This window comes from Centrocercus urophasianus, unplaced genomic scaffold, assembly GCF_019232065.1.
Source record: "Centrocercus urophasianus isolate 14NV4802_14NV808 unplaced genomic scaffold, USGS_Curo_1.0 seq_74, whole genome shotgun sequence".
Classification (NCBI taxonomy): Eukaryota; Metazoa; Chordata; class Aves; order Galliformes; family Phasianidae; genus Centrocercus; species Centrocercus urophasianus.
The window spans coordinates 1,451,321-1,478,123 of record NW_024885355.1 but is presented as its reverse complement, the minus strand read 5'-3'; the positions used below and the strand labels follow the sequence as shown (position 1 = coordinate 1,478,123).

The 26,803-nt window shown below is 43.4% G+C and overlaps 1 protein-coding gene across 2 annotated transcripts in view; it reads left to right on the top strand.

Moving 5' to 3' along the window:
• Nucleotides 1-3,766: 3,766 nt before the first annotated feature.
• The window catches only part of NARS2 (asparaginyl-tRNA synthetase 2, mitochondrial), a 51,297-nt gene continuing 28,260 nt past the window's right edge, over nt 3,767-26,803 (top strand). For both annotated transcript variants that reach the window (XR_006171885.1, XM_042838219.1), the window contains exons 1-6: nt 3,767-3,913; nt 7,326-7,435; nt 8,383-8,503; nt 9,223-9,363; nt 12,431-12,511; nt 21,302-21,402. Coding sequence is in view for 1 of the 2 variants with exons in the window: in XM_042838219.1 (XP_042694153.1) it covers nt 3,773-3,913; nt 7,326-7,435; nt 8,383-8,503; nt 9,223-9,363; nt 12,431-12,511; nt 21,302-21,402 (695 nt within the window). In the remaining variant the exon portion in view is untranslated. The remainder of the gene's footprint in view (nt 3,914-7,325; nt 7,436-8,382; nt 8,504-9,222; nt 9,364-12,430; nt 12,512-21,301; nt 21,403-26,803) is intronic.

Sequence of the window (26,803 nt, the reverse complement as noted above, 5' to 3'; positions counted from 1 at the left end):
GTGTCCTCTTAAAAAGCTTGCTTGGAACTGTATTCATTAGCACACAAATGTTATCTGCAGTCCAGGAGCCTGGAGCAGCTCACAGCAAAATGACTAATGCTTCATCCTCATTTTCTTTCAGGGATGATGGACCAAAGTCCTGCTCTCTCCAGTAAAACCATTCCATCTTCAGAAGGAAAGTTATTCAGATGGATGGGACAAGATCATAACAAGTGTTAGAAATCTGAGGCCAGATTTGCCAAGTTATTCACTTCTCTCAAAGACCCATAGGTGGCCCTGGTACATAGGGATGTGAAGGAAGAACCTTACCCCTTACCTCATGCAATCAGTTGCTGGCATTGGTGTTACCCCCAAGTTTTTCTGAAATAAATAGTTTATCCAGGCTGGAGATAGTTCTATGAGTCAAGCTATCCTGGAGAAAAATGTTCTGGAACACAATGAGCCAAATACTAGAGGCAAAATCTACAGATGAAAAGTAATAAATGTAGTACCATCTGTGACCTGGTAGAGAGAAGACCTAACATACACTGAACACTTATTACATACTCATTTAATTCTCACATAAAGCCAGCAGCTTCCTGAACAGTAGGGAACTAATTTCCTACCAGTTTCTGTATTTCTGTCTCACCACAGCAGTACCAGCTCCTTCCTGCACTGTGATTCCTTAAGAAGCCACATCATGTCACTGTGTTAACACTTAGCAAAGCTCAGTACTGGCCCTTATAGAACAGGGAAGTGGCTGGCAATAAAAGAAAACTAATTCTACCAAGAAGCACCAGCAGATGTAAGGCTGTGAGTTTCTATCCACTACTAACGCATGTGTATCCAGGCAGTCTGCCTGATCCCTTGCAAGAGGACAGAGGACAGATGAAACCAGCTATCAAGTTCTCCACATTGGTTCTAGCCTAACTCCCACCCACCCTTTCTGCGTCCCTTTCTGTGGTCTCCTGTCCTTTTTGTGACTTTCTTTCTCTTCCACAGAGATATGCCTGTGCCCCTGATCAAGCCTCTAATTCCTCGGGATGGCTTTCTAAGGGAGCTCAGAGCTCAGGTCTAGACTGAGAGCCGTGGGTGGGGACATCACTGACTAGAAGAAAAAAGAGAGGTGAAGGAAGGCCTCAGCAAGCTGTGTGAGGACTTTGAGGACAAGCTTCTTATTCATAGATAAAAAGCACCACAGGGGAAAGTAAAAACCAAGTATCTACAAAGCTTTCCTCTTCTCTTTCCCATGAGCTCAGCTTATTTCTTTTAAATGAGGTCTCTGGCCATTTTTTCTTAGCCAAGACCATGCAGTGAGGCAGCGGTTTGTCTTCCTGCAAGCAGTGCTGCTAACAAAGCTGCTTCCCAGCATCTCCTGGCCTGAGGGCAGATGCTGCTGCCACTTGGGAGGGGAAGGAAATTGGGAGCATGAAGCTGAATGGCAGTGTTTCACAACTTCATTCCGTTAGCACTGTGTGTGGGAAAGCAAGACAGACACCCAGAAGGACGGGAGAGTGGGACGATGGCAGACAGGTGCTACAGGTGCAAAAACCCACTCCAGCATGCTCCACATCACCATACTGAACTGCTGCTGAGGAGAGTGGCATCTCCTTTCAATTCTTTCCTATCAGAGTCCCTGGTGCCATGTCATGAGTAGGGCCTGCAACCTGCTCCAAAGGAGCATCATAGGCCGTATTCTCCAAGCCTTTCACAAGCCTTGCTGCCCTTCTTTGGACCTGCTCCAGCACCTCCATGTCCTTTCTGTACTGAGGTGCCCAAAACTGATCACAATACTCGAGACGGGGCCTCACCAGTGCCGAGTACAGGGGCAGGATGACGTCCCTAGTCCTGCTCACCACAGCATTCCTCATACAGCCAGGATGCATTGGCCTTCTTGGCCACCTGGGCACACTGCTGACTCATATTCAGCCAACCGTCCATCAGTACACCAAGGTCCCTTTCTGTCAGGCAGCTTTCCAGCCATTCACCCCCAAGCCTGTAAGACTGCCTGGAGTTGTTCTGACCAAAATGCAGGACCTGACACTTGGCCCTATTGAAACTCACACTGTAGTGCCTTTCTCCCCTCTGGCAGATCAACACTCTCTCCCAGCTTGGTATCTTCTGCAAACTTACTGAAGGTACACTCAGTAAGTGTGGAGCAGCACACAGTTCCCTGCAGCCCAAAAGATGCCCATGGTGAAGCAGGCTGTCCGCCTGCAGCCCATAGGCAGCACACATAGCAGATGTCCACATGCAGCAGTGGAGTAGCTGATGTTGCAGCAGTAGATGTGGCCTGGAGGAATCTGCAGACCATGGAGAACCAGCAAAAGTTGACTGTGGGCTGGAGCTGCAGCCCAAGGAGAGGAGTAGGTGGAACCAGGGTGGAGCAGAGGCACAGAGTGATCACAGAGGAGCAGCAGAGATGAAATGTTATGGATTGATCACAGCTCCCATTCTCCATTTCCCTATGCTGCTTGAAGGGGAGAAGAAGGGGCTAGGAAGAAGGTGTTTGTAGTTTGCTTTTAGTTCTTGCTGCTCCAGTCTGTTAGCAGTAGGCAATAAATCACATTGATTTCCCTATGCTCAAGTCAGTTCTGCCTGCTGTGGTCATAGGTGAGTCACCTCCCTGTCCTCATCTCAGCCCTTGATCCCACAGTAGAGGGCTGGAACTCAGAGAGATCTGGACAGGCTGGATAGCTGGGCTGAAGCCAATGGGATGAGTTTCAACAAGGCCAAATGACAGGTCCTGCACTTTGGCCAAAAGAACCCCAGACAATGCTACAGGCTTGGGGCAGAGTGGCTGGAAGACTGTGTAGAGGAAATGGACCTGGGGGTATTGATTGATGCTCGGCTGCACATGAGCCAGCAGCGTGCCCAGGTGGCCAAGAAGGCCAATGGCATCCTGACCTGCATCAGGACAGTGTTGCCAGCAGGAACAGGGCAGTGATTGTTCCCCTGTACTCAGCTCTGGTGAGGCCACACCTCGAGTACTGTGTCCAGTTTTGGGTCCCTCACTGCAAGAAAAACATTGAGGCCCTGGAGCGGGTTCAAAGGAGGGCAACAAAGCTGGTGAGGGGTCTGGAACACAGACCTGATGAGGAGAGGCTGAAGGAGCTGGGAATGTTCAGCCTGGAGAAGAGGAGGCTCAGGGGAGACCTCATTGCTCTCTATAACTTCCTGAAGGGAGGTTGTAGTGAGCTGGGGGTCGGCCTCTTCTCTCGTGTAACTGGTGATAGAACTAGAGGGAATGGCTTCAAGCTGTGCCAGGGGAGATTCAGGCTGGAAGTTAGGAAACACTACTTCTCTGAAAGAGTGGTCAGGCACTGGAATGGGCTGCCCAGGGAGTTGGTGGAGTCACCGACCCTGGTGGTGTTCAAGGAACGTTTGAATTTTGTGTTGAGGGACATGGTTTAGTGAGAGCTATTGGTGATAGGTGGATGGTTGGACTGGATGATCCTGTAGGTCTTTTCCAACCTTGGTGGTTCTGTGAAAGATCTTTAAAGTCCCTTCCAAATCCCAGCTGTTCTATGAGCCTACAATATTTACTCCCTCTCTTCCTTAAAGAGTGGCAGTGAAAGAGCCACCCACAAGTATTAAGCTGCCACAACCTCACCCTCTGCGAACTACATTTCCCAGAAGGCCTTGCGCCCGATCGGCGGAAAACGCAGTCCTTGCGAGCTGGCGCTCTCCCTTCCGATTGGTGCGCTGGGGGAGTCCGCCGAGCGGCCATTGGCTGCGGGAGTCACGTGAGGCGGGGACGCTCGGAGGGCACCAGGCGCGCCCGGCCGCTGCCATGCTGGGGACCCGGGGCGGGTGGAGAGCTCTCCGCCGCTTCTTCTCTTCACTGCCGCGGGAGCAGCGGGTTCCGGCGGCTCGGCTGCGGGTCCGGGAGGCGTTGGGGGCCCGGGAAGCGGCGGGCAAAGTGAAGGTGCAGGTGTGTGGCGGCGGCGTAGCGACTCCCAGGCGGTAACGCGACCTGCGGCCGGAGAGAAAGGGAGAGGAGCCACCAGGTCCTCAGCTTCGGAGTTGAAGGCTTTAGTTTTAGCGTTTTGTAAAACTGTCTGGTCCCCTTCGCCGTCCGGCTCTGCCGTCCCTGATCGCTGGGTGATCGTTAGATAGGATTCGAAGCTTTGCGATTACCCCGCAGGTGTGCAGGGAACGGCAGTTCCTATAGCAGATTACACTGACGAATAGCAGCACGTCCACGTGTCCCCACACTTGGATGCTAGGAAGACATTCCTTGCTGTGAGGGTGGTGAGACACTGGCACGGGTTGCCCAGAGAGGTTGTGGATGCCCCACTATAGAGGCATTCATAGCCAGGCTGGATGGGGCTGCGAGCAGCCTGGTCTACCACGAGACCAGGTCTGCCTACTAGAGGTGCCCTGTCTATGGCAGGGGAGTTGGAACTCTATCATCTTCAAGGTCCCTTCCAATCCAAACCATTCTATGATTATGTACAGCCTAATAGGGAAGGAAGGAGCTTAATACAGGTGCTTCTCATCTGTAGTTTTATGAATTCTAGAATAAGATGCTGCTAATATTGGCAGTACTTCCTTTTTGTTTCCTTGATTCTTTGTTGTCTTTCTCTTGTGTTGACATGTGTTCTTTTGCATTAAGCTGGGCTGGAGAACTGATCTGGCTTAAAATGATCCTTATTGTGAGTAGTTTTAGTTACTGGAAGTTGCAGTCTGATCTGAATTGAGGCTGGCACTTAGCAGTGCTTCTGATAGGGTAGGAAGTGGTCCAAAAACTTATGCTACAGCCTCTGCTGCTCTGCTGGAAGCCTGAGGGCACACTGATATTTTCCTGTGGGAGGCTGGAAGACTCATCTTGTTTAACAAATCCTGGTGCTGCTTGAGGTAGAAAAAAGCCATCAAGAACGTTTCTTTGTTTGGGTTTTTTTTTATGTCCTTGCAAGGAAGGAAACTAAGAAAAACATCTACCATTGTGCATCATGTACCTGTTCTGGGGGTTTTACTGGAATACATGAGACAGGCACAGCAGCCTCAGGAATGTTATTGTACAAAACACCTTGTACAAAACATATGAGGATGCCATGCCAGATAATCAAACTTTTGTTTTGGACTTAGTTTTCTTTTTTTTTTTTTTTTTTTTTTTTCTTCATTAACACTGCTTCAAGTGGAACCACCTGCAGAGGATGCTCAGGTGAACATGTATCTGAATTTGTGAGGCTGAAAGAAAGGCTGAATTTTTGGTAATCCTTAGTTTTATGGCATAAACTTCTTTAACATTTCTTATATGCACCTGCCCTGCACACTTTGGCAGGTGTTTCCTGTGCAGGAGGGTTCTGCAGAATTATCATAACGTGAGCTGGAAACTTCCCAGTGGACAGGTTTTGTTATAAGAGCAGCTTTGTCTTAGCTCTGGTGAGGTGAGGAGCTGCTAGGGGAGTTGCATTTTGGATGCCTTGCATTTCATAGAATCATAGAATCACAGAATGGCCCGGGTCAGAAGGAACCTCAAGGATCATGAAGCTCCAACCCCCTGCCACAGGCAGGGCCACCAACCTACACGGTTAATCCTAGGCCAGGCTGCCCAGGGTCCCATCCAGTCTGGCCTTGAACACCTCCAGGGACGGGGCATCCACAGCCTCTCTGGGCAGCTGTTCCAGCACCTCACCACTCTCTCTGTAAAGAACTTCTCCCTGACATCCAACCTAAATCTTCTTTCCTTCAACTTAAAACCATTTCCCCTTGTTCTGCTGTTATCTACCCTTTCCAAGTGCTGATTCCCTTCCTGTTTGTAGGCTCCCTTTAGGTACTGAAAGGCTGCAATGAGGTCACTCCACAGCCTTCTTCAAGCCCAGTTCCCCTAGCCTGTCTTTGTATGAGAGGTGCTCCAGCCTTCTGATCATCTTTGTGGCTCTCTTCTGGACCCTCTCCAACAGCTCCCTGTCTTTCTTGTACTGGGGGCCCCAGACCTGGACACAGTGTGCCAGGTGGTGCCTCACAAAGGCAGAGTAGTGAGGGACAATCACCTCCCTGTCCTGCTGGCCACCCCTCTTTGATGGAGCCCAGGATACCATTTGCTTTCCAAGCTGCAAGAGCTCACTGCTGGCTCACACTCTGTTTTTTCATCCATCAGGACCCCCAGGTCCTTCTCTGCAAGGCTGTTCTCAAGGATTGCTACTTCCAGTCTGTATACGTGCCTGGGATTCCTCCTGCCTAAGTGCAGAACGTTGCATTTAGTTGTGTTTTGCTTGGTGTCTTGATACATTTTAGATTATTTTATTTTATATTTAATTTCCTAAAATGCATCATAGAATTGCAGACTGATTTGGGCTGGAAGGGGCCTTCAGCCCATCTGTTCCTGGCCTCTGCTACAGACAGGATTCCTTCCACCAGGTCAAGCTACCCACAGCCCCATCCAGCCTGTCCTTGGGCACTCCCAGGGATGGGGCAGTCAGAATTTCTTCCTTATACCCAATCTAAATCTCTCTTCTTTCAGTCTACATCTGGTTGCCCCTTGTCCTGTCACTCTTTCTTATGAGCCCCTTTTATATATTGGAAGGCCACAGAAAGATCCCCCTGGAGCCTTCTCCAGGTGGAACAATCCTCATTGCCATAACCTCTATTCATCTCTCATTGAACCACTGACTTAATTCTTTGGTTCAAAATAGCTAAGAATGTTTTTTTGGTTTTTTTTTTTTTTTTTTTTTTTTTTTTTTCAATGGGGACGCATGGGAAATATTATTTTTTTAAGGCATAAAGAGAAACATGAAGAAGTGTCAGAGTGAATTGGCTGTAGTGTCATTGTTTCAGTAGTCCAGTGGCTATGGGCATATAATCAGAAACAACTAGTGAACCATTTCCAATTGGAACCTAAATACAGGCGCTGCTGCAACAAAGATTGGTACTAACTTTGTCAAAATAGCCTGGAGTATTTTCACTTAAAGCACTGTGCATTCCTGCACAGCTGCAATAAAAATGCTCATGAGGGAAATAACTAATAGAAATGTGTACGTTGCTAAAATGCTTTTCATCTTCAAAGCACTCTGCCAGTTTCGTTATTCTAAGCTGCACAGAGATGCAGGTAGATCTTAGTTATGCTTTCTTTACTCCTGGGGAGAGCTGATGTCTCTGCCTAAGGTTTTGTTGCTATTTGCTTTGAAGTGAATAGAAAAAAATGACATTGTTGGGTTGTTGTTGTTTTTTTTCCAACTTCCTCATAGAGAAATATTTCCTTTGATTTCAATGAAAAGCTGAAATAGGCCTGCTGTGGCGTGTCCAGCTCTTCGGGGGAGGGGAAGAAAACAACAAAAAGCAACATGATTATATGGAACTGATGACAAGAAATAACAAATTTCTTTTTCTTTTACCTTTAGGGCTGGGTCCGCTCCGTCCGATCCCAGAAGGAGGTTTTGTTCCTGCATGTAAATGATGGGAGCTCTCTGGAAAGCCTCCAGGTGGTTGCTGATCCCAGTCTGGAGTGTAGGTGAGTCAGTTTGCGATACCTGGGGAAATATGTGTGTTGATCAATGCTCAGAGGGGTCTCCTGAGACCTCCTTTCTTGTGCCACAGTGCTGGAGGAACCTCCAGCTGTTGGCACCTGATCATAGGAAAGAAACAGCTGCAGTTTGAGGTCCTTGGTTGTGTTTTTTCAGATAGAGCAGTGGCTTTGGGGTTCAGCTGCTTGTCCTGTCAGATTAATTTGGATCTCACTTTCTTGGTAGCTGTAGTAGTGAGGGTGTTCTGGACTACTGTTGGACCTGCTTGGAAATTGCACTCTGTTTTTGAGGATGAATGTTCTCCAGGTTTTTGATGACCACTGTTGTTCTTACTGTGCTGATTGAGAGATGGCTGGGTAGGCATACTTCCTAGATGGGCATGCCTGTTCTGTTGTCAGATGATAATAGAATAATGCACTTGATTTTCAGCTTCATTTTGTTACTGTCAGTTGTACTTCGGGGGTTTCATGACAGTCCAGGAACCTTCTGTGCATTACTTGATATGTTCTATTTTTGTTACAAGCTTCATTTGTCCACATCAGTGTGTTCTTATAAAAACCCATGTTCCTCTCTCTCTTCCAACACTCCAGTGTCCTAAATTGTTCTAGTGTGAATTTATTCTCATTTCATAGAATCATAGAATAGCCTGGGTTGAAAAGAACCTCAAAGATCATTTAGTTTCAATCCCCCTGCTATGTGCAGGGTCGCCAAGTATCAGACTTAGGCTGCCCAGAGGCACATCCAGCCTGGCCTTGAATGCCTCCAGGGATGGGGCATCCGCAGCCTCCTTGAGCAACCTGTTCCAGTATGTCACCACCCTCTCTGTGAAAAACTTCCTCCTAATACCTAACCTAAACCAAATCTAACTTGCTGTTAAATTGTAGTTGCCTTTGTATTAACAGCTGGTGAATTGTTGTTGCTTCTGTTTTCATAGAGACCTGACTTTTGGAAGTGCAGTGGAAGTGCAAGGGAAACTGGTCAAAAGCCCTCACAAGATGCAAGATGTGGAGCTGCAAGCTGATGCCATTCATGTGGTGGGACCTTGTGATACTTTGGTATGTCACTGCAGCAGGGAGTCCAACTGGTAGGAGCACTTTGGGAATGAAAGCCAAAATGCCCAACTGTCCAGTAGAGAGTGCTTCAAACTGTGCTGTTTGTTTGTTTTCCAACTCAGTATGCCTGCAGACTTTGATTTGGCTGCAGTGTATGTAGGGTGCATCATTTGAGGAAGAAAATTGATAGGAATGCCTTGAATGCTCTCCTCTGGGGCAGTGCTGTTCCTGTGTGGAAACAGGTGCAAATGTTGGCAGCTGAATGAGGGCATTTGTCCCACCCTGAAGCAGTTTTCTGGGCTACGTGGTTTACCTGGTAACTCTAGCCAAGAATCAGGGAAGCAATGAATCTGGCTAACTGCTCCAGATTGTGAAGGCAGAAGAATCTGCTGCAAGCATGTTTGGGAACAGCTCACTATTGCAGCAGTGAGTTGAACAGTTGACTTTCAAGGGGCTCAACTTCCAAAAGATGAAGCATTTCAGAGTGCTGCTACTTTTCTTCTGTTCATGGCTTAGAAAAATTTAAAAAATAAAATGTACATCCACAAAGTATTAGAGAAGATGAGGAAAAAACGCTTTTCCCCCCTCTTTGCTCTGTAATCTTTGCTCTGTAATTGGTGATTGAGTTTTAGAATGCGGAGATTGCTATTCCATGCATGGCAATAAAGTTGTACTGACTCCATATTCTCATCATCTTGTATTTCTTGGCTTGTTGCTTTTAGTCATTCCCCTTCAAAATAAAGGAGAGGCACCCACTGGAGTATGTCCGACAGTTCCCACACTTGCGATGCAGAAGCAATGCACTTGGAGCCCTCCTGAGAATCCGCAGTGAAGCCACGGCAGCAATCCACTCATTCTTCCAGGTAGTCCTCGCTGTCCTGAGCTTTATATGTAGACCACTACCTGGGCTAGGCCTCACAGGAATATGTTAAAAGGAAAGGGCCATCATGTGTTTGCTGCATGGAGGTGTTTTTACAGGTCTGGCCAGACTGAGACCTTGACCAGGGTGTTGCTGATGGTGAGGTTTGCACACTGGTGGTCTTTTCAGTGTCTTTCCACCTGTTTTCCTGTTATTTTTATCCCTTTTGCTTAGTTGCAGTATAATTGCCTGCAACTGTGTGTGGTCTGTAAGACACAGCATAATAAGGAATTATTTAACTCACTCTCAGCAGTGACCTTGGGCAGTAGCCTCCTCCTACGTGGAAATATCTGTGATACTGGAAAGCAACAGAGAAACAGGCTCAAATCTTCATGTTATTACTGTCAATTCTTTTTATCTCTCTATGCAAGTCTGTGTTGATACTGTTAGCTGAGATTAAGATGCTTCTGTTTTAATGCTTTTCAAACTGACGGAGTGTAAATACCTATGTTTAATGAAAATGTCCCCATCCTCAAGCTGTGGGCAGGGTACAGGCAGTGAATTAACTCTAATTCCAGATGCTGTACAGAGACCATGCGAGTACGTAAAGTCACAAAGCAAGTCCTCTAACAAGCTGGAGCTCTTTCTTTTACAGCCATTCTTTGTGTTTCAGTTGACATAAACTGGCTTTAGCTGGTGTAGAATCATATGCACAGCATTCCTATTATTATAGAAAGTCTGAAAGAACAGATTGGAATTGTTGAGGTTGAATTTCTGGTCCAGAGTGTGCGCTTACTTTCTGCTTGTAGTGACAAAGAAAGCGTGCTTGCTCACTCAGAGACTTGTCTGTATGAAATTGTGTGGTATTTTAAAGATTGTGTTTTAAGAGCTTAATAGTTATATCGTGTCAGTTAAAGCTGCTGTTAGTTTCAGCATTGTGCCTACTCATAACACAGAACGTGACTTTGCTGGGAGTTGGTCTCTGCTGGTATTGAGCCACTAGGTGGCAATACCTACAAAACTTTGTCATTTCAAACCAGGCAAAGAAGCCAGCTGATACCAAAAAGCATCATATTCTGATAAAGGCTTTACTTCTCCAACTTAATTCCAGCTCAGGCTGATGTATTTCTGTTTAAACTGCTCAGAATTATTGCAAAATGTGAAGTATTTTATCATCAGCAGCTACAGTAAAGTTAAGAGATGAGGAGAAGATGAGGAGTACTGCTATTTGCAAATGCTGATGTCACGACTCCTAGCACCAAGGATGGCTGTAGCTTTTTTCAATTCTGATGGAAGGAAAACATTCCCTTTAAATTGCCACCTACGTCATCCCAAAAATGCTGCAGTTTCAAACTCGATGTTGTCAGGTTGTATGATTGCTGGGAAGTATAGCCACAGCCTTTTTGCTCTGCAGGGCTGTAGGGAGGTTTTCTGACCTTTGCAGGTCACACAGAAGTTCCCTTAGGTGCTTTGGAAAGGAGTTTGAACCATGTATCATCTCTCATGTGGTATAAACAGTTGCTGTAAAAAAGAAAAAGAAGAAAAAAGGGGGGGTATTCTGAAGTCTTAAGGGGCAGTGAGAGGACCCATGACCAGCAGGTCTCCAGAATATGCATGGGGATACAGGAGAGAGCTGCACTTTGTATTGATAGGCTAAAAGTTCCTTCCCAGGCAAAGCAAATAGTTGTGCACAGAAAGATGTTTGAAAACCAGTAAGTGGATCTCTGTGAGGAGCACCTGGGCGAGCTAAGGTCTTTGCACCTGTAACCAAGGTAGCTTGGAGCTGACTGTGGGGACTTTGCTCTCTCTTGGTTGTGTTAGATTACTTCTACAAAATACACTGCATGTCCATATGAGTTCTTCGGTCCTAATTCATTTTAGTTTGATTCTGTTTGAACATTAAGTCCTATTCCTGTTTTCCTAGTCATTTAACTAGTTGATGATAAGAGTCAGAACTTGTGGTGTGAATTGAATTGTATTACCCTGGCAAAATCTGTGATTCTTAGCTTTTATGAGCACTCTTTATTTGTTTGGTGGTTTTTAGTGTTTTGTGTAAGATAATGGGTTATGCTTCATCACTGCCTGTATCATGGTAATGCTGGCACACCCTCATTTTTAGAAGGGTTCCCTTTTACTGGGCATTACAGTGATGCAAGGGAAAACAAGTCCTTCTTGTATTGGAGGCCCTAGAGCTGTATGCAGTACTGCAGGTGTGGCCTCACAGGAGTAAGGTAGAGGGGCACAATCGCCTTGCTTGACTTGCTGCCACCCTGATCTTGATGCAGACAAGGACACAGTTGGCTTTCTGAGCCACGATCACACTTTGACAGCTCATTTTGAACTTCTCATCAGCCAGCACCCCTAAGTCCTTCTTCACAGGATTGCTCTCAATACATTCTCTGCCCAGGTTGTATTTGTGCTTGGACTTGCCTCAACCAAAGTGCAGGACCTTGCATTTGGCCTTTTTCAATTTCAGGGTTCAGACAGACCCATCTTCTAAGCCTGTCTGGGTCTCTTTGGATAGCATCTCTTCCTCCAATGTGTTGACTGCAATGCTCAGCTTGGTGTCACTTTCTGAGGTGTCACTTGGTGTCACTGTCTTGGTGTCACTTTCTGAGGGTGCAATCAGTCCCAGTGACAAAGATGTTAAACAGCTCCGGGTCCCAGTAATGACCCCTGGGAATGCCACTTATCACTGATCTCTATCTGGGAATCGAGCCATTGACCACAGCTCTTTGTGGCCATCCACTCTTTCCTTATCCAGTAAGTGGTCCATCCATCAGATCCATGTCTTTCCAATTTAGAGGGAGTGTTGTGGAGATGAGCAGTTGCAAATCATGTAGTAGTTGCATAAATCTTTAGGAAATACGGGTGTAAAGCACAAGTAGCATGCTTGGATTTGTAGTCCTCTTGTTTTTGTCCATGAGAGGCAGAAGTTGCCTAAAAGGCTGCACATACTGTCCTGGTTGGGGTCTGATAGCTGAGTCATGATTTGTTCTGGTTGAGATCATCTTTGAAGTTGATACTTGATATCTTCAGCTAGTTAACTTTGCATGTTCTGTCTGTTCCAGGATAATGGCTATGTGCATATTCATACTCCCATAATTACATCAAATGACTGTGAAGGTGCTGGGGAACTCTTTCAAATTGGGGTAAGTTGGAATGGGTAGTGTTTCTTGATCTATTTGTTTATTTTACTTGCAGAGCAATTTTGGGATCACTGAAGGTTAGGTGGAGTGTTTGCGTAACACCTTTACTTTATATTCTGCTGTGATTATTATTATTTTTTTTTTAATATAGCAGTCCTTCAACGAATAACTGGGTCAGAATTAAACAGTTGGATTACTTTTAAAGTCCTGTTTAGTGCGTTAATCAGTACCTTTTGTACTGAGGAGTTACTTTATCCTTGGTGCCCTGAGATAGATTAGTGAGCAGGAAGACATGATGGAGATGTAATGGAACGTTCAGGACAGCCCAATATACAAAAATATTTGTTAGCTCTGAAATTAGGAATGTAATTCACCTTGATTCTTCTTTGCAACCGTGAGATTACTCCTTAAAAGAATGTCAGCAATATCCCAAACTGCTTTTCACACATATATTCCTCCCTACAAATTACTCTTATTGCGTATTGGAATTCTTCCTACTGAAATTGCCTTGTCTCCTGATATTGCTAAGTCTCTCTGTTTGTCCACCAGACTTCTGCCACAATCTGTCATTTTCTTAAGTACTTGACATCTTGGGTCAAAAGTGCCTGTGAAACTTGTATACAGCTATAAACACTACAGATTCCTCATGATTCCTAACCCCCCCGCGTTCATGAATCACAGGAGGTTCCATCTGCTTTTTATACTTCTATATTTGAAATGTACTTTTCTATCTCAAACAATTACATCCATTGCCACTGATGCTCATTGACTCCAGCCTTGCTGGTGAATCATCTGTAAGCAAAAGTAAAACTGTTGAGGTAGCAGTTGCTTTACTGCAGGATCACGTCTTCCACTCTGCGCAGCCTCATGGCAAACAGCCTCCATCTACTCATTCTCCAGGATGTCACTGTCTAACCTGTGCTACTAGTGATTCCCTTCCATATGTGTGCCTCAGCTTTTTGTTTGCTGTGACAATAGAGTTGATTAGCTAAACTAAGTTGTTACTGTTTAATTGAGATCCCTTAACGCTACCAGAGGTTTCCTCCAGGCTGTTGCATGCAAATGAAGATGTGAAAACAAGTGACACTTAATGATGAGAACATTATACAGTGTGCAGCTGTACAGTATATTACGTCTTTGGTACAAATTGTATCCACTTGAAAGCAGGACTGGAGCGTAGGTGGCTGGTAGAGTAGCAGAAGCACTCATGCAAAATGTAGGTTGAGGTGGTAAAATATGAATCTGAAACTTGTATCAACTGGATCTTAACAAACAGTTCAAGATAAAAACTGCTAATCTCTCTCTAGCGTGATTGCTCAGGTGTGAAATAGTACCAGTCCTGGGGAAACTGGGCTTGAAAGGAATGGAGGAAGTACTGAGTAATATACCATTGAGTGGTCTGCCCCACAAAGAAGAGCCTTCAGAGAAGTTTTCCCTGGTTTATTTCTTCTTTGAGCACTGTTTTATCATTTAGCCTGATTTAGTTAGGGCTTGGTTTCCTTTCTGCAGAGCTCTGCTCTAAGTTGGTCTTGGCTAGCAGCGATCCAAGACAACTGGCTGTACTGCTGTGACTGCTGCACTCTGCAGGAACAGCAAGACTGTTCCTTGGCAGTGGAAATCTTGGGGGCATGAATCCTTCCTTGGGAGAATGTAAATCATGGACATAAGATTATAAGACCAGTCCTCCAGTTGTGAACAGAACATAAATTGATGTCCTATTGCTCCTGAATTAGTAGTAGTAAAATGTACCTGTGCTGACAGTCTGCAAGCAGACAAGGCTGGCTTTTTTGCACTTCTTTTTAATTAATTCCATTGAGCAGATGGGTAGTATCACCAGTTGAGTTATGCTGCTTTGGTTGAAATAAGCTGAAAGCTTTGAGTAGCCTTTAAGACCACAGTAGTTTTAATCCTCTAACTAATGTCTGACCACTGTTCAGGCTGCTGTGTTCTTTAGAGATGGTGGAAAGTGAAGAAAGGAAGAGTCAATTTTCACATGAGACTTGAAGAGATGGGAAAGCATTATTCTGAGTTAGAAAGGAAAAGCCTTTTGAAGGCATATGATCTTTGATTCCTAGACCTCTTAATCCTGCAAGATTCATGTTTGTTTATATATTTGGCTTCCTCATCATCTTTGTTTGGTTTTGAGTGAACTGATTAGTCTACGTAGTTTTGGTTGGGATGTTCTCATACTAGGATTTAAAGTGAGGGGGAATCCCTTTCACCTCTACTGGGCAAGTTAATTCAAGAAAACATTTTTAAAATGAAGTACTGTAAAATTGAAAAGAGAGTGGTAAACAGAGGAAATCTTAAAAAATAAGTCAGAAAATGGTAAGAACTTCAGAGAAATCCTTTGTATTTGAGGTTTTTTTTCTGCAGCTCAAAGAAAACAAATGGAGGAGAAACTGCTGGAAGTTTGAAAACAGCTAGGCAAATCTTAACCTGCACAGAGAACATCAGCAACACCAACCTGCAGATTTCTGCACCTTTGGTAGTGTCATCTTTCTTTGGAACCCTGAAGGCAGGAAGCCTCTTGGCTGTGCCATCTTCCTTGAAGGAAACTTACTGAGAAGTCCAGAAGAGCTTTGAATATTGAGAGCTGTGTTTTAGTGAAATGCAAAGTAGGACAAGGTAATCCTCCAACTGGGGAGAGTTAGGATTAACAAGGTGAGACAGCCCTTTTTATTTTTAATTTAATCAGAGAATAATTTCTTTCAGAACCTTAGGGGAGATCCTTTCCTTGTCTTTTTTTTTTTTCTACTGAAGTGTAAAATCCTTTAAAAGCTTTGTATATCGCAATAAACTTGACCCAGTCTACTTCTGGGGCTGCTCCCTAGGAAATCTGCCTGCCTTTTGTCTTTGTGACCCAGCTGCGTGTCTGTTCCCTGCTATTTTCAGCAGCCACCCACTCTGTCTGCAATGTTGAAGGCTCTGTACATTCTGGGTCTCCTTCTGTCTTTTTGACTTTGCTCTCTGGAAAGTTGCCTTGTTTGACTGTCCTCAGCTGCTGTGGGGAAGTTGCAGTCTCCTTTCCCCTCTGCAAGAGCTTTCCTGACATGGAATGCTCTGATAAAACCCTGGGCAGCCATATTCCTTGCCACTCAGCCTGTTAAAAGAGCTTTGCAGTCACTTAGCATGACAGTTCAATTGGCATCCACAGCTCTTTGAAGTGTATCTCACCTGTGTCTGGTGTTGCCTGCAGACTTATTCTTTTCTGGAACAATGTTCTACTGAGAAGAGGTGCAGTCTACATAGTGGCTTCAGTGGAGATAATATGTTCTCTGTATCAGATTTATCTCTTCCCACACACATACCTCATTGCATTTGACATCAGTGCTTGACTGATCAGACTAATTCATTAAATGAAGGAATATTTATTTTACTCCAAAACTTGAGAACCATCCAAGTATTGTTCTTCTCCAAAATGTATCCAGAGAGAGTATAGTGTTTGGTTTTCTTACCATTTGCTCATAGAGAAGAAGTAACTCTGGATCCCTGAAGAGTGAAGTTCATGGCTGTGTGTCCTGTGGAACCAGAAATGTGTGTCTGCTACTGAAATTTACTCCTACCATACTTTCAGTACTTCTGAAAAATAACCCTGTCAGCACCAAGAAAGGCTGGGATCTGCTGGGAAGAGAAGCACAGTTAAATGCAACAGGATTAGCATCTGTCAGGTGTTTCCCCTTCAGAGATGTGTCACAGTCTGGGAGGCAGCCAGTACCTGGGAGCCTGGGACTTCAAGAGAGCTGCTCAGCAGGGCTCAGCATAAGCTGGAACTGAGCTGAGGGAGAGCTTGCTGTCATCTTCCCTGGCTCTCCTGGTTTATGTTTTTCTTTACCTGGCTCTTCACTGTCTGTAATTCCAGTGCAGTTTGTGTGAGATGTTTCTTGCAGTAGAAATAGCTGATGCTGGGCTCCCACTGGGCCATAGCAGAATTAGGGCTGGAATTGAAAGAAGGACTTCCTTGAAGTTAAAAATTCTGCAGTTTATCTAAAGAGGAAAACCCACACATGTTTGTAATAGGGCATCACAGAGGGTAGGCTGGATTGAAGTTGTGTTACTGTGAAGCTTCAGCAGTGTGCTGTTGTGGGCCTGCTCTAGAGCTAGAGCAGTGATTTCTGTGAGCTTTAAAAGTCATCTCCTATCCCCTCATGCTTATGTAGAGTAGAAGAATCAAACGGTTTATACTCTCCTAAAGCAAATTGCCTCAAGTAGAAGTTAATACAAGACTGACATCAAAGTGAATAATTTTAAATTAAATCGTTAGACATTTGAGAAGGAGAACAAAACAGGTACTAAATCCAGTTGTTCTCGTACTTAGAATGAAAATAAAAAGCCTTTGATGTTGATGTCAAATCCTAGCATGTTTATAGTGCATTTACTCTGAAACACCAAGATGTTTCATACAAATTCCCCCTCCCTCTCTCTTCACTGTAAGTAGAGGAGTTTTTGATTAGGAAATGGAGAGAACTTTAAAGCAAACACATTATTTCCCCTCCCTGACTTGTAACAGGTAGGTTTGGTTTTGTGTTGTTTTTTTTTTTTTTTTTGAGTGGAAGTGGGAAATAAAGCCATCTAATTGAAATAAAAGCACGAGGTTGTAGCTTCATTTTCCTCATCATGAACATGAAAAAACAACCTTGCTCTGTATCTGCAGAGAGATGACACTGTGAATGGGGTTATTTATTATACGGAAGCAGGCTGAGTATAAATCTGGGCCATAAATGCTTCAGAACGTTGGCCTTAGCCTGTTCTTGTATATATAGAGTGGAGGAACCACTTCTGGTGGGTTTTTCAGTATTTGCATGTATGAAATGGGAAGTTGTTAATTACAGGACACTTCCTTGCTGAAGGTGTCCCTTCTGACCTTTTCCAAAGGAGAAGGGAGTCATCTTCTCCAGACAGCAAGTGGATTGATTTGGTGATTTTTTTTATTTCTTTTTTTCCAAGTTCACAGCACCCATTCCTCAAGATTGTGCTTCAAAGGGGGGGAAAGTGAACACTTGGAAATGGGGAGTAAAATTGTATTTAAGTTGCCATATTCACTCTCCAACTTTTGTTGGAAATAACCTAGCAAATTCTTGCAGTGCACGTTTACATCTCAGGACCTGAAGGATCTATCAAGCTGGTTTGTATAGATCTAGTTTAGCTGTAGTGTCTCAGTTTTCCTTCAGTCACTTGCTGTTGTGTCTGTTTTCCCTTTGCCTCACTGTAATTACATCTGATATGAAGAATGAAAAATGACACAAAGTCATCAAAAATAAACCAGGGCCCAGCTCCTGGAGGCAGCTGTATCCTGTTTGTGGCTTTGGGGGAAGTATTAAGATTTCATGGCTGATTTCTTCTGTTCTTTTCCTGCTTCTAGTCTGTCTTTTTCTCATTGTTTAGAAGTTGCATCCTACAGGATTAGGTGGGATTTTTCACTGGTGGGATAAGGAATGTTACTGAACTAAACTTCCAGTAGGATAAGCTGGGGTGGTACATGGCTCTTCTCTCTGGTTCTATGGGCATGGCTCTGGGACTGTGGTATGTGGATGCTTGAATGTTTATTAATATCCATATTGTTTTTGAATAAATACACTGGATTTATTTGAAGAAAACAATAGGGGCCTGCTTCTGCATCCTTGTTTTCTTTTTTAGAACTACAAAACCTATGAAACAAAGGAAGCCGTCCTGGGGTTGCAGCAACAAATTGTCTTACTTCCATTGATCTTTGTGTATCAAGGCAGGCTTGCTCTTTTCTTTAGCTTGATGATGTAAAGAGATAAAACTGCTCTATGATCTGAGGCCTTTGACAGTCTCTTTTTTTTCTTTTTAATCTTTGTGATGAGCAGCGAAGCTTTTTAAGAACAAAAAAGCAACATCTTCCAACTCATTGAGAAAAGTGGCATGTTGTAGAATATCAAAGGCTGGCAGACAAGCCTGAGCTGAGCAACCTCCCCATGACAAAGCAAGCTGAGGAGCAGGGTGGCTAGAGGCAGTAGTGCGCTTTGTTGAGCTGGTAGCACTTAGCTTAAAATTCTAGGATCTACTCTTTGAAAAAAAGTATTTCAAATTTATCTCAGAAGAAAGTAGTCATTTTGAAGTGAACATAGATCAACAAAGCCTCAAATTATCTTCAGAGTTTCTTTCATTTTTTCTGAACCACTGACTCCTCTAAAGCTTAGGGATGATGTTGAGATACAGAAGATGCTGCTGTGATCTCATTTATCTTACTGTTTTTTGTTTTTTGTTTTTTTAAAAAAAGTAAATAATAAATGACAGAATTGTTACCTTCAGACATAATCCAACTGCTGCTCAGGCAGAGCCAGGTGGAACAAGCTGTCTGGGGCTGAGTCCACTTGAATTCTGAACATCTCTGCAGCCGGAGCTTCCTTAGTCCATACCACTGTTTGAAAAAAAAAATAAAACTTCTTCAGATCGAATGGCACGGTGTTTTTATCTTCTCTTTTCTTGTGGTTGGGCACCACTTGCAAGAGGACCTGGCACTGTCTTCTTTGCACTCTCCTTTCTGGTATTTGTGGACAATGATGCGCTCCCTCTGAGCTTCCTGTTCTCCGAGGTGAGCAGTCACAGCTCTCTGTCTCTCCCCATCTGAAAGATGCTCCAGTTCCTTCATCACCTTTGCTGGACTCACTGCATTATCATCTATCATGAGTACTCCTGCATCTTTCTTCACTCCAAGGGCTCGTTGCTGTCTTTGGGCCTGCTTGGTTTTCAGGAAAATAGTGAAGCATAATTTTTAAATGATTTATGAAGGTATCATTGCAAAGGTCTTTCAGTTTCTCTTTCATACCTGGAAATTAAAACCTGAAAATATGCCTCACTTGAATGGAATTTATTTCAGACTTCTTTCGTAATTGCTGAACTTGCTAAATTTTCCATTACATGTAGTTTTTTATACTTAAATATCTGGAGACCAGAACTAATGGGCAAAAGCTGAAATGAAACGTTTTTCAGTGCCTATACAACGTCTGTGCTGTGATGTTTCCAAATCCAGGTTGTTGTAGTTCTTCTTTTCTGGAGACTGAAAAACAATGAAGCCTTAAGAGGATATTCCGTTGCTTTTTTTTTTTTGTGGTTGGTTTTTGTTTTACCAGTGAGGGAAAAAAATCACTTGTCTATGAACAAGAAATAGCACTGTTTGTAACTGTTGTTAAAGGAGTGTACCAGCATGGAAAATACTCATCTGCTTTTTCAATAGGCTTGAAATTGAATTTTGAAAGAAATGCTATTGACCGTCGAAATGGTAGAGATTCTTCCCATTCATTATTCTTCTTGGTAGGAAAGAATGAAAAATAGAGTTTTCTGTTTAGAGACACGGTTGATACACTGCTGTCACTCTTTTGAATGTTGCTGAACAAATTGTCATAGAATCACAGAATGGCTTGGAAGAGAGCTCAAAGATCTTCAAGCTCCAACCCCCTGCCACAGGCAGGGCCACCAACCTACACATTTAATCCTAGCCCAGAGCCCCATCCAACCTACCTTGAACAGCCTCGGGGACGGGGCATCCACAGCCTCTCTGGGCAGCTGTTCCAGCACCTCACCACTCTCTCTGTAAAGAACTTCCCCCTGACATCCAGCCTAAATCTTCCCTCCTTCAACTTAAAACCATTTTCCCTTGTCTTCTATTATCTACCATTGTAAAGAGTTTACTCCCCTCCTGTTTGTAGGCTCCCTTTAGGTACTGAAAGGCTGCAATGAGGTCACCCTGCAGCCTTCTCTTCTCCAGGCTGTACAAGCCCATCTCCCTCAGCCTGTCTATGTAGGGGAGCTGCTCAGCAGACGATCCATTTTGTACAGTTTTCACTGTGTGTTTTTATTTCCTATAAACATGGTACATCATTTCTCCACCTTCTCCCAAGTTCCTGGATGGGCAGAGCCTTTAGCTACGATATGTTTTACTCTGCCTTGGAGCTAAAACCCAGAGGCGATCCTAGAAAATCTGATCTTCCACCGCCTGTATTTTCTGACTTGCTTTTTAAACGGTGCAGGTGTCCTTCTTGTCGCTTTATTTTACTTTGCTTTATCATCTCCTTCTTTTCTGCAATACCATTTCTGTTTCAACTCACCCATATTTAAATACATACATTACATAGTTGTTTACTTTTAGTAAAATTCAGAGCTCCTGACATATATATCCAACATACAAAGGCAAGAGTGACAAGGGAAAACTCATGAATTCTTTTAGTTGGTGAAGTTTTGGGCTGATGGTCAAACCCTGAGAAGCTGTGTCACTTCAGCGAGTTACTTCTCTGCAGCTGAACTGATAAAACTAATTGTTCTGCATCTAATTTACAATCCCTCTCATTCTGAGAAATATCTGAAAGAACTGTTTGTTTTTCCTCTGTGTTGACATGTCTAAACTTTCTTGGTGATACAGGTGGAATGTGCAACAGTTCACTTGTTCTGTTAGTTGTGATACCTCCAACCCACATCTTCATAAATCACTGAAAGTGGAAGTGGGGAGCTGTGTTGTTTCCAGCTTAGTGTTTGACTTTTTACTATGCAGCCACTTCAGGTGCTTCAAAGCCCTACAAAGAGAAGTCTCCGAGAGTACTTTATCACGTGGGTTATTCTTGTTTTCCTGTCTTTTGTTTGAATTGTTTATAGAGCCTGTTAGTTGTCTGAGCAAAGATGGGTAGCATCATCTACAGCTGTTGGGTTCCTTCTCAGAGGTGTTTGGGTGGACTGTGATGTAAGTTGTTAGGAGGAAAAAAAAAAAAAAAGAAATGGGGTGCTGTGATCTTTATTCAAACACTGATAGACTAACTGTGGATTTTTTATTTGCAGACATCACAGGAGGCAAAAGAATCTGTGGAAAAGAACCACTTCTTTAATGTGCCCACCTTCCTTACAGTTTCTGGCCAGCTCCATTTGGAAGTGATGGCAGGGTGAGCAAAACTACACGTTTTTGGTTTGATCTGTGATATCCTTTCATTTGGCAGTTGTGCCCCATTGTTACCCATTAGCTATCTGCAACGTGCACCAGAAAGAAAATGAGCAGCAGTGCCTGGATGATGATGTGAAAGGTCAGTGTATGTAGGTGAAAGCTGAACTTTTGATTCTGGTCTGTGAACTAGATTTTGTTGCTACGTATCTGGTGTGGATTGGGAATACTGGATGCACCCTTATAGGAATGACAGGAGGTTTGTTATCAACAGTTGTAATATCTTAAATGTGTATTTGTTGTTCTTCACATTTACTGTGTCTCAGAAATTCTTTTTAACTTGAGCAATCACATTACTTTCTTCTTTTTTTCTTTTCATTCCAACCTACATTTGTGTCTACAGTCTTTCTGGTGTGTTTCTTCCCCCTGCCAGTTTTCAATTCTTATGTTTCATGGCTTTCACACTTAATGCTATGTTCAGTCTGGCCACCAAACTGATCACAGTTGAATAGTTAATACTGACTTAATTAAAAAAAAATAAAAATCCCTAAGCTTTTGATAGTAATGTTTCACTGAGACTGCAAGGGGTGAAAGTGTCATAATCTGTCAGAGACACATTTGTGTTTGTTGAGGGAATGTTATGCTCATCTACACCAAATTCTCCAAACTATTAAAATAGTTTGTCAAGCTGAAGGAGGCAGAAAGCAAAGTTCTCTGAACACTTAAAATGTGGGTTATCCTCAGATGTGGTGCTTCAGCCAAGTTGCTGTCAGCCAGCTGAATTGCTGGTAAAGTCTATCACAGGTCACGTAGGTCTGTGTCTTTTTCTCAGTTGCCGAGGGGGTTTGACATGCACTTACAGGGGATACAGAGCTCTTTCTGAAGTGATTAGTTACTGTTAGGTAACTAATTAGATGCTAGTCTCCTGAAAACGAGAGGAATAAAACCCTAGCTTTAGAAAACATGGTTAGAAGTTGAACAGCCTGCCTTTTCGTGTAGACTCTGAATATTTCTGACAGTCACAGTATAAGTTGTTGTCCATGCCATTCCAGTGTTGAGAACCAAATCATAAATGTTTAGCTGCTTTCTGTTTAATCAGTGTTGCAGAGTGCATTTGACTGCTGATATGTAAATAGTTGCAGTGAAGTTGTTAAAGTTTTGCCTGCAAATAAAAATAGCAATTTCTTCAGAAATCTGTTTTCTGCCTTGTTTATTCTGTCTGTGAGACTGTATCTCAGACCACCTAGACAGCTGGGATCTGCTAAAATACTCAAGCCAGAGGTTCTCAATGGACAGGATGTTTTTGACTTGCTCTCATGTGGTGCCCTGGCTGTTGTGACAGAAGCACAGGTCACTTGGCAGCCAAAGGCTGATGCGTCATCTCAGACATTATCTGAGGCAAGATAATGAGGTTTGTTTAACTGTAGAGTTTTGCATCCCTGAAAGAAGATGGGATGACATCCACTCGTACGTGTCAGACTTAATTGGCTTTCATGCCTTGTGACCTTTATTGAAAGACGTAATTCCATGAATCAAATAAGTGCAAAGAAAAGTATGGATTGTAATGATTAACTTGAAATACAATCTCGCCCTCGTACATCAGTCTGTTCCCTTTAAATAGTACACAGCCTGCCCTCGGATTGAGCAGAAGGCTCAATTGGGCAGATGCAGGACCTGTCTGCTAACTATTTTTTCCATTGCTGTCATTCACGTGCACCTTGCTCTGTAAAGATGGGCAAAAAAAAATCAATGCTCTTCTGAATGCAGTACATTGTATTACAGCTTTGTGTTCTTGTTTGACAGTAGCATGCTGTTCTTACAGGCATTTAAATGGATCCAGTGCTGTCTAAATTTAGATAAGTGGTTTTATTCGGAATGGGGCATAGCTGCTCTGTGAACCCACTCTTCGTATTTTTATTTAGTGGGTTTTTGAGGCCTAGAACTCAAGTGCTTTGCATCCCTTCAGCTTTCAAAAATAGATCATGCTCTTCTAGATGCAGAAATGTGATGGTTTGCTGTGGAATTGGGATATTAGCTATCTTAAAGCTGTGAAACCCTTCAGATACTGAGAAGATTTTTATTTCTGGTTTCTTGTGTGAAGAAAGTTGGATATTAGTCTGTGAATAGGATTCTTGCACAATCAAATAATTTAAGTGCATAGTAGTAACGAAGTCTGCTTGGCAAACAAACTTGTTCTCATGATGCTTTCAAAGCATGAAAATGTCAGTCCTTTTCCCAAAAGTGGAAATACACTGGTCCTCTTAGTAAACAAAGCAGTCAAAACAGTGTAGAATTATGTGTTTTAGATTTGATCCAATGAAATTTACCCTTTCTGTCAGTTGTGTTTTAACCGAATTTATTTTTCTTTGTGCCCCAAAAATGAACTATTCTTCAGTAATTCCCTTTTGCTTAAGTAAGTGTTGACTTGCATCAGTCATACCATTTTCAGGAACAACTGGTACATGAGAATCTGCGAGAATCTTGTGAGACTAAGGTAGAAATATTTGGGAGACAGACCTTCCTCATCTGATCTTGGCTTGTTTCCTGCTCTGATTTGCTGTGGGAAATGGGAGTGCAGAGGCAGATCCTGAGCAAATCCATTACAAACCAGGGGTGGTACAAGACAGGTATGAGAGGAATTTTTCCATGGGGTTTTCTAGGGGACAGAAAGTCAACTGGGCAGACAGTCATGTTTGCATGGAGCTTGCTTTTAGCTTTTCAGAGCTCATGAGCAGGCTGCAAGCTGTGGTTGGAAATGTCTGGGCAGGGGCCGTATGGGAAGACTTACCAGATGTGTCTGGATCCAAGCCTTCTGCTGTCCTTGCTGAGAGTTCATTTGCAGTCTGTGGGGTGTCACTGTTAGGACATGATGTCAGTGTTGTCCAGAGACCTGGGCTCTATTTTACAGTGTGCTATTTCTGATGACAGAAGTAGAGCAGTTGAGCAGTTATGACTTAGGAGTTTTGAATCTTTTTCTCTGAAGAAAAAGGAGAAAAGAGGAGTTCCTGTATTTATTGACTATCTACTAAGCTGTGTGTGCTTGTTATTGAAAGCAAGGTCAGAGGAGTTCGTCTTGTCTCTCGGCGTGACACCAATGGCCTAGTTGGCACAACTTCTCATTTCATTTGCAGTGACGGCATCTAGGTTGACTGCTCAGCGTGTCTGAATCACTGTCAGCTATAAATCTAGAGGCTGACTGAGGTCTCCAAAAAAAGTCTTTATTCAGTAATACAGCTCTGTAGCCTTCTAAATCCTAAATGAGTCAGTAAACACTGTGGGCAGAGGTTTGTAGGACTGTGTGCGCCCCAATATCTGGTTTAAAATGTCACTGGTTTGCTGTGAGGTCACTGGTCCTTGTGGTATTTCCTCCAACCCTCCTGTGAGCATAAAGGCCCTTTTGGGGATTTGAACTAGGCTGGAGGGTCTATGAGAGTTGATTCAAAGTCATGCTGCAGACAGCCAAAACCAACTGTTGCCAAGAAGAAAAGCTCACTGGGCTTATTTACTCATTTATTTCTCCTTTCGCCCATCTGAACTTCCCACAAGATCTACCTGCTCCTCTCTTTTCAGCCTTGTTGCTAATAGCTTACATCATTGTTTTGCTCTGGTTGTCCTGGCCTCTCATTCCATGTCAGGCACTGTCTGTTCTGCCTTTTGCATCATTAGTTTCACTGGAGCTGCTCTTCTAGATAACTGTGGAGCCTATCCCCTCCCTAAATCACAGAAGTTTTCTCTTTTCTCGCCCTCCCTAGCTCTATTTCTTCCCTCTCTTCAGTCCCCCAGTAGGCTTCTCATCTCCTATTAATCTCATGTTTTCCTACAAATGAGCAAAAGGCTTAGGTGCAACCTTCTAGGAGCTTGCTAATACCTGCATGGAGGTTGTCAAGAAGACAGTCACAGAATCTTTGCAGTGGTGAGTGACAGAATGGCAGGAGAAAATGGGCATAGGTAGCAGTGAGAACTTCTGAATATTAACAGGGGAAAAAATTCATGAAGATATCAATCAAGCATCAGAGAAGATTACTGAGGGAGCTTGTGCGGTTTGTATCCTCAGAGATTTTCTAAGACAAGAGCTGGAGAAAGCCCAGATAACCCTGTTCTGATCTTTTTGCTGACCCTGCTTTGAGCAGCAGGTTGGGCTAGCGACCTCTCAAAATCCCTGCCAGCTTGAATTGTTCTGCCATTCTAAGTTTATTCTTGACTTGTTTCCCATTTCTGTCTTTGCTGATCTCATGCACAGAACCATCTGAATGAACCATCTCTAGTTCAGCATCTCTCCCTAGCTCTTGTATTTTTCTGCCTAAACTACATTCTCAACCTTTTGCACTGACATCTGCCTGTTAATGTCTAATTATCAAACTTGGTTTAGTTGAAACATAATTGATTTTGCTCTCATCTCCTTAAGCACATCCTCTTGGTTTCTAAGAGATTGTGGATTTTACTGGTTTCCTTCTAATATTAGATATTATCTGCAATCCTGCAACTGGCTTTTCTGGTTTTAGAGAGACTCTAAAAAAATCTCTGTCATTCAGACCATGTTAGCTGTGTCTACCCTGAGTTTGCAGAGAGCTAAAAGCGTGAATTTCCTGTTGGTTTCAGAAGAATGCACAGATTTCATTTCACTGCTTTTCAAAGCAGTGGTGAAAGAGAGCTGTCTGTTTGGATTGATGTTCAAGAAGATATTGCAGAGCTGCACAAAGATGCGTGTGAGGCCTTCTTCAGTAAAAGTGGCTTTTCTTCTGGCAGTCTGGCAAATGCAGCCTTAAAATTTGACTCTGAAATGACTTGATAATTATGGAAAAAATTGCATTGACCTCAAGCAAATATTTGCTCTACATTGTACTATTTCAAATACTTTCAGATGCAGCTGCAAGAACGATGTCCAGTTGTATAGCATTCCTGTTGCTAAAAATTAACAAATAGAAGTGTAATTATTTATATTGGATCCCTAAAAAAATCTCTGACATTTCTTGTGCAACAGTTGAGTCTGACTCACAACACAGACTCTTATAATTAGCACGCTAACTTCCATTAATTAAGCTGCCACTTAACTTGAGCTATAAAAAGCATCTGTGACATGTCTGGTTTTAATCAATTACTGCATGCTTCAGCCTGGTACATGACTGCAGCAGTTAACGACTTTGTATCACTGGGAAGCCCAGTTCAAAAGCTCTGTAGAGTGCCTGGGGCTGCTTGGCTGGCTGGGGCTTTACATAGATACCCACTTGGTCTTTTCTACATCTTCACATTTTTGGGAGAGGAAGCAAAGGGAATGTGCTGACCGTAGCCATCCATACATGTAGGGCTGAGTGTAGTCCCAGCAATGTCTTGAACTGTGCTCTTTACTTTCTCATGTGGCTGTAAAACATGTGCAGGTGGAGTCAGAACAGGTTTTATGTTGATCT